The sequence below is a fragment of the Lepus europaeus genome, chromosome 15 (genome assembly GCF_033115175.1).
Source record: "Lepus europaeus isolate LE1 chromosome 15, mLepTim1.pri, whole genome shotgun sequence".
Taxonomy (NCBI): Eukaryota; Metazoa; Chordata; class Mammalia; order Lagomorpha; family Leporidae; genus Lepus; species Lepus europaeus.
Window position 1 is genome coordinate 35,297,604 of NC_084841.1, and position 7,224 is coordinate 35,304,827.

The window sequence follows — 7,224 nt, forward strand, 5'->3', positions numbered from 1 at the left end:
CCACGGGCTTAGGCCATCTTCTGCTGCCTTCCAAGGCCACAGTAGAGAGCTGGATCAGAAGTGGAGTCGTTGGGACTCAAAACGGCATCCATGTGGGATGCTGGCACTGCAGGTGACAGCTTTACCCACTACGCCACTGCGCCGTTCCCTTCTTGATTTTTGTAAGGGGTTTTAGGATAGTTTTTTCACCTAACTCTAGATGACACCAGTTTCAAAAAAAAAATTGTGTCCTAAGTAACAGATAGTCTGAAACTACAGTTATTAACTGTAGAACAACCATGATTAGTGTATTTTTATCCCAAGTAATGTAGAGTTCCAAAAGCTGGTGTTATTGGGAGAAAGTACAGGGTTGTCACTTTATATTCCCAAAACTTACATGATACTTTAACAAGGCAGTGTTGTTGAAGTGTTTCCCAAAATGTATTTGTTCACTTTATCAGCTCAAAAGACTGAGCCAAAAAATTATGAAACTAGCTTAGACTGGATTATATTGCAGATACTGTATTCATAACATTTTCAGAATAAACCTACAATTTATTATGAATGTATTCTGCAGAGAATAAATGTATCAGTACCCTCAATTTAAATATAAGTAGTGTCAATGTCATATGTCTGGTTATTTCAGGTTTGTAACAGTGTATTTAACAGCTGGGACCAGTTCAAAGATCATTTGGTAATACACACTGGAGATAAACCCAACCATTGTACTTTATGTGACTTGTGGTTCATGCAAGGAAATGAGTTAAGGAGGCATCTCAGTGATGCTCACAATATTTCAGAGCGTCTAATAACTGAAGAAGTCCTTTCTGTGGAAACACGCGTGCAAACTGAACCTGTGACATCAATGACTATTATAGAGCAAGTTGGGAAGGTGCATGTGCTACCACTACTTCAGGTCCAGGTGGATTCAGCACAAGTGACTGTGGAACAAGTCCATCCAGATTTGCTCCAGGATGGCCAAGTACACGATTCACATATCAGTGAGCTTCCGGAGCAGGTCCAAGTGAGTTATCTAGAAGTAGGCCGGATTCAGACTGAAGAAGGTACTGAAGTACATGTGGAGGAGCTGCATGTTGAACGGGTAAATCAGATGCCAGTGGAAGTACAAACTGAGCTTCTGGAAGCAGACTTGGATCACGTGGCCCCTGAAATCATGAACCAAGAGAGCGAGCCTAGCCACCCAGATACTGCTGAGGCTGCCAGGGATCACGAAGATGCTGAGAGTTTAGAGACCAAAACAGTGGATTCCCAAGCCGAAAACACAGGGAATGAGGACAGAACAGCTATGCCAATTTTAGAATGAAATAGCAAATGAATATATTTTTAAATTTACATGTTGGGCTTTTGAACTGATACATGGGCAGTGTGACTGTCCTTAAGCTAACAGACAAGTGGACCAAAGTTAATCTATTTCCTGTTGTGCTGAGCTGTTTCTATCAAAACAGACTGATTCTGATTCTTTTTCTCCCACTTAATGCCACAAAGGAGAGATCTTCCCCATAAATGAAGAGGAGCTTTGAGAAGTATATTTCTGGAAACTTAAATGGGTTATATTCTTATTATATAGTTGGGTACGAATGTATCTATTTTCATTGTGGTAAGGGTTCTCCGTTTTCTCCAGGTCATGTCCTTCTTCAAGTTTCTTCCATATTGTAAAATCATTAGAATACAAGTCAATGTATTCTAATGCATGTTAGAAAACAATGTATAGGAAGCAAGGCTGCATGAAGAAAAGTGCATTGTTACTGTGCAGTTAAATTTTGGCTCTGGCTTTCTTTACTTTGAACAACATTCTTGTCTACCCCACTAGCCACAGATGCCATCTGCAACAGAAACAGAATGGTGGTGGCAAAACTTCTGGAATGTAAAAAAAAAATCCACACCCATGTGCCTTTCAAAACCAACTAAACTTCTATAAAGCATCTCTGGTTCTTTCAAAGTTTGTGTTGTAAGGAGCAGTGTAGGTGTTGCTGTAGCACTTCATATTTTTGCTTACAATGACAACCACCAATTCTTTCTCATTTAAGTTAGGTTCAGAAATTGCATTTATTGGCAGCTGAAGGGCCATTTCAATTGGAAAATTTGTTTACATCTGTGGTAAACTTTATTTTGATGAAAAGTTGCACTAGTATTTTACCACCAGATGAAAAACAGATGGATATCCTTTAAAAATTAATGTATTTAAAATAAAGTACAGAGAAAAACATGTATATAATATATCAGGCTTTGTTTTGAATGGAATCTTTTTTTTTTTTTCCCGATCCTTAATGTAAAGATCTTGTGCTATAACTTTTGAAGCCATACAAATAAGAGTGCTAAACTGTGGACTTAAAAGTAGGTGTGTAAATATTTTTAATCAGTATTACTTGGAAAATAAAATATAACAACCATATAAAAATAAACCAATATGCTATTTTCTTTACCTGTTAAATACTGGGAGATATTTACCTTTTTAAAGTAAACTTTAAAATTATGTGTTCATGACTCTTTTTTTTTTAAGTTACCCAGTGTAGAAATTGGTTTATGGTCAGGTATTTTCTGATGTGTATTTATCTGTCTTGTTTGCCTTCAGGTATCTATGTTCCTGATAAATTTTTAGTTTTGTTTTGTGTCTTTTTTTTTAACAAAGCCCTATCAGTGATCTTAAATCTATAAATTGCTGGCATGTAGTGGATTTTGAATGCTGAAAATAGTTCATAGTAGTGTCTTTAAACCTTTTTTTTTTTTTTTTTTTCTTTTTGACAGAGTTAGAGAGACAGAGAGAAAGGTCTTCCTTCCATTGGTTCACCTCCCAAATGGCTGCTACAGCCAGCGCGCTGCGCTGATCAGGAGCCAGGTGCTTCCTCCCGGTCTCCCATGCGGGTGCAGGGCCCAAGCACTTGGGCTATCCTCCACTGCCCTCCCGGGCCACAGCAGAGAGCTGGACTGGAAGAGGAGCAGCCAGGACTAGAACCCGGGGTACCAGTGCCGCAGGCAGAGGATTATTAGCCTAGTGAGCCGCGGCGCTGGCCGCCTTTAAACCTTTTAAACAATGGTAGAAGAGCTTTGACCACAAGGTAGCGATCAGAGACAGGGGCACATCAAAGCATTAAAACTCATTATAGTTTTCATATTTATCAAGGCCTTTCAAGATAGATTGAAGGGGCAGGTATAGTTCATTTTCCTTTCAAAAAGTATAAAAGCTATCAGTACACTCAGAATACCAGTAAATTTGATTACAAAAGGGAGGAAAACTCATTGGTGGTAAATTTTTGTTAACACTTTGTAGTTGGCAAAGCACTTTAAATATAACAAAACAGTTATTCAAAACTGATGTGTATTTTCTGGATATTAGTTACTAATTGTTCTCTACTAATACTCCTCGAGGTTTTAAGCTATGTTTACCTTAACGATAATTGAGCAGTAGAATATGCACCATTGATCCTTACAAACAGAATTCCTAAGTGCACTAGAGATTGTGTTCCATTGTTCCAACATTGACTTTGTGACAGCAGTTGAGTGTCCGGCAGTTCAGTTCTCACACTGCCCAGATGCACAACAGACATGTACACCAAGTGCTCAGCTCTACGAGATTGCCCCCACTTCAGACACCAGCCGCAAATGGGGTTTGCTGAGCTTACCCACACTTGGAAGCCACCTAAAAAGTAATGGTTCTTAAATCCTTCTATCCCCAAGTGTCATTGCTAGAACAACTCCCAGAACTCAGGAATGCACTATCCTTAGTTTTACTGTAGGGGATACAACTCAGATACAGCCAAATGGAAGGGCTGTATTGGGTAAAGTGAGGGTTGTAGAGGAAGAAAACATTTCCAAACCTTCCCCTCCCCTGGCGTGCCACTCAGCAGGTTGTGTTCACCAACTTAGAAACATCCTTAGTGACTTTTCATAATCTAGGCTGATGAAGTCATCAGCGTCTGGGGATGAACCTTCAGCCTCTCTCCAAGTCTCCAATTGTCCTTTACTCACGATTGGGTCCTCTGGTACCCCCCCCCCCCAACTTGAAGCTATCTAGGGGCCGCCTGCCTTGAATGAGCCAGGTTCACATTTACTGTTATTTTACTATACCACATACTTCATATTGCTGATTGTCATAACAATACCTAGATTAAGATCAGACAAGCTAGAAGATACCTGAGAGCAAAGCATCATTCAGCTAGTAACAACCGGAAGTCAAAAGTGCAATTTTATGACTCAAAAACCTGCATTTGTAGCCACTGTCAGAATAGATTGCATACCTCCTGCTTTAGAATGTGGTGTTTGGGAAGGCATTTGACTTACTGGCAACACAGGGAGCGGGGTTTAGAAAAAAATTTTTTTAACTTTTACTTTGAGAGGATGGCTTCCATCTACGGGTTTAACTCCCCCAAATGTCCACAACAGCCAGGAGCCCAGAACTCAGTCTTTCTCCCATGTTAGTGGCAGGGACCCAAGTACTGGAGCCATCACTCACCTCCTCTCAGGGAGCAGCGTGAGACCCAGCCCTAGACGCTCATAATGAGGGTGTCCAAGCAGCATCTTAACCACTATGCAAAGCACTCACTCTGAAAGTTGAATTTTTATACGCTTTCTAATAACTTTGAAACCTACACTCTATAGGTTTTACAACTTCATAAATTCTTTAGGAAAATATTTCCCTGACATAAAAGCATTTTTCTGACATTTGCTCATTGTATTAAAGTACTGGAAGGTTAATTTAAATCACTAAACAGGTAATGAAAAGCATTTCTAATATTCACTAAAGCAAGTAGATTTCTAGCATCAGGCTCTGGGGGCTTAATGTGGGGGCAGGGAGCCTGTGTCAGGTTGGCAGTTTGAGTCTGTTGGTTTCTAGGCAATTTCTCTATGCAATTTTAACCTATATATTATCATGTTACAGAATTTGAGCAGTCTTATACCTTTTAAAGATACATAAAGTTTTACCCTACAGTTTATTGTTTTAGAAAATATACTGGTAGTATGTATTATTTATGAGTACTTTTTTTCTTAAGTGTTTTTTAAAGAATTTTCTTGCCTTTCTGAGAGCCTCACCCCATCCCCCGCCTTTAAAGATAAACCCTATCCTCCACAAACGGGTGACTGCTCTCAAAAACCAAGAAGGCAATGTAGTTCCAGGTTCTACTTTCTTGCCCATGTCAATGGACAGAGCATGGAGCTGTCCAAGGTTTTACTTCTTGCCCTTTGTCTTCCTGACCCCTTTAATCATCACACAGAAGACAGCAGAGTAGAAAGAAAGCGCATAGACTAGGCAGAGTGGCTGGGTTTGAGTCCAGCACCAGCATTCTTACAGCCGTAGGACTTCAGCCTCATCTGCCAATCCGAGGATGATAATTCCTAACTCCTAGATGATTTGTGAGGATTTGACTCGTTACTCTTCTCGAAAGTATTCATCACAGTGCCCGACAAACAACATTAGAAAGGAATCTGAGTTTCCTGATTTCTGCTATAAAAGGATTTGACAGGCTGTTTTTCTTCTGAGCACTCTTGCCTGGGCAATTGTGAATACAGGATGCGGAACATAAGCAGGTGTAAAGATCGGACGCAGAACCAAGCCTTAGGGCGCTCAGTCCCGGCTGTGGGACCCCTGCTACGTGATCAGACCTCTCTGAACTCTGTAAAACGAAGAGCTTACCCTCCAGTAAACAACCCCCATGCTTTAGTATTCCGTGAGTCACGTTCGCTGCTCTGCACTCAACCCACTGACTTGGCTTCCTTGTTTGTAAACTGGAAGAATACTATCTGGCATCTACCATCAGCCAGAGAGGATGGATCATAGCCGGGGGTGGGCAGCGGAACGGGGCCACTGTCTAAGCGGCACCAGCGGAGCCAGGCCTGATGGATGCTCAGAACCCCGCTAGGGGTGACACTAGCGCTTCGTTCTGCAGAGCCTAAACCCCTGCGGGACTCGCCCAGACGAGCTGTCACTGTGTGTTGCCGGAGCCCTCCGTTCTGTTGCGAGGACACAGAAACCCTCGCTCAAGGGCTTGCAGCTGCTAAGTGGCTGGGAGCCGGGTCGCCTAGGGGGGACCCTCTCCGCTGCAGGCCGGGACCCCCTCCCGCGCGTCTGCAGTGGGTGTCCCGGCACTGCGCGCCCCTCCCGCCCGGCTGCCCTAGAAACCGGCTCCGCGGTCCGGGCCCGCGTCCCCTCGCCTCCCTCTTTCCCCTCCCCCGGGCCAGCCCCCAGCTCCCGATTGGTCCTTCGGGAAACGCTGCGGGGCGCCTGGGTCCCCTCCGCCGGCACCAGGCAGAGGCCGGCGGGCGGGGTTTGCAGGGCCGCGGGCGGTCGCGTTGACCGCCCCTGACAGCTCCGGCGCCGGAGACACCCGGCGCACCCGGACCACCACGCACCGCCCGCGCCTGCCGCCGGGAGCGCCTGGCCGGGCACCGCGCGGCGCAGCCCGTGAGCCAGCGGCGCCACCAAGGTAAGCGCGGGGTCGTGGGGCGGCAGCTAGCACTGCCACCCGCCCGCCCTTGCTGGGCCAAGCTGCGGACCTGAGCGGCCGGGAGGAGGGCGTCTCCATCCCGCGGCCCGAGGGAGGGGAAGAGGAGACCCAGACTGCGGCGTGGTGGGCTCAGGAGCAGGTGAAGGGCGCCTTGATTTGCCCGCAGGGCCGGGGCGAGGGCGCGCTCGCGCGTGGGTGCCCAGGCCATGTGCGGCGCCTGTGTCCATGGGCGCGTGTGTGCCCCGTGTCCCCGTGTGCCCTGTGTGTGCGCGCCCACCCGTGAGCCTGGGAGAGCGGCTTAGCGCCGGACCGAGGCACCGGCACGGTCTGCAGGTTTGTGACAAGGGCTGAGACCTGGGCGACCCTCACGGGCGCTGGCAGCGGCCGCACCGGTAAGGAAGCGGGCGTCTGGCCGCTGCGGCCAGGGGAGCGACACCGCCCGGCACACCCCGCAGCTCGACGCTCGCCGGGGCCGGGGGCTGCCGTGGGGAGTCCCTGCGAAGTGAGGAAGAGCCTCGTCTCTTCCTCCCAGAGGTCCCTCTAGGGATAGGAAGACCCCCAGCGGGAAAGGACCGCAACTGGGACTCCGAAATGCCGGTGCTGATGGGCTCCCCGGGGCCTGGTGCGTCCGAGCAGACGGCGAGGCCCAGGCACTAGACGAAGGCGCTCCTGACTCTGCGGAGGACGGAGAGCACGCAGCCATCGGCACTTCGCCCCTTGGCTCCCCGGCTGGTTACTCCTGAGTTCGGCAGACAAGAGGGCTCTGTGTTCGAACCGCCCTCCC

General features: G+C 46.8%; 1 protein-coding gene across 8 annotated transcripts in view; it reads left to right on the forward strand.

Moving 5' to 3' along the window:
- The window catches only part of ZNF131 (zinc finger protein 131), a 36,109-nt gene extending 33,630 nt beyond the window's left edge, over window positions 1-2,479 (forward strand). For all 8 annotated transcript variants that reach the window (XM_062211751.1, XM_062211750.1, XM_062211752.1 and 5 more), the window contains one exon: window positions 626-2,479. In XM_062211751.1, coding sequence (XP_062067735.1) covers window positions 626-1,303 — 678 coding nt within the window. In that variant the 3' untranslated portion in view covers window positions 1,304-2,479. The remainder of the gene's footprint in view (window positions 1-625) is intronic.
- The last annotated feature ends 4,745 nt before the right edge of the window (window positions 2,480-7,224 follow it).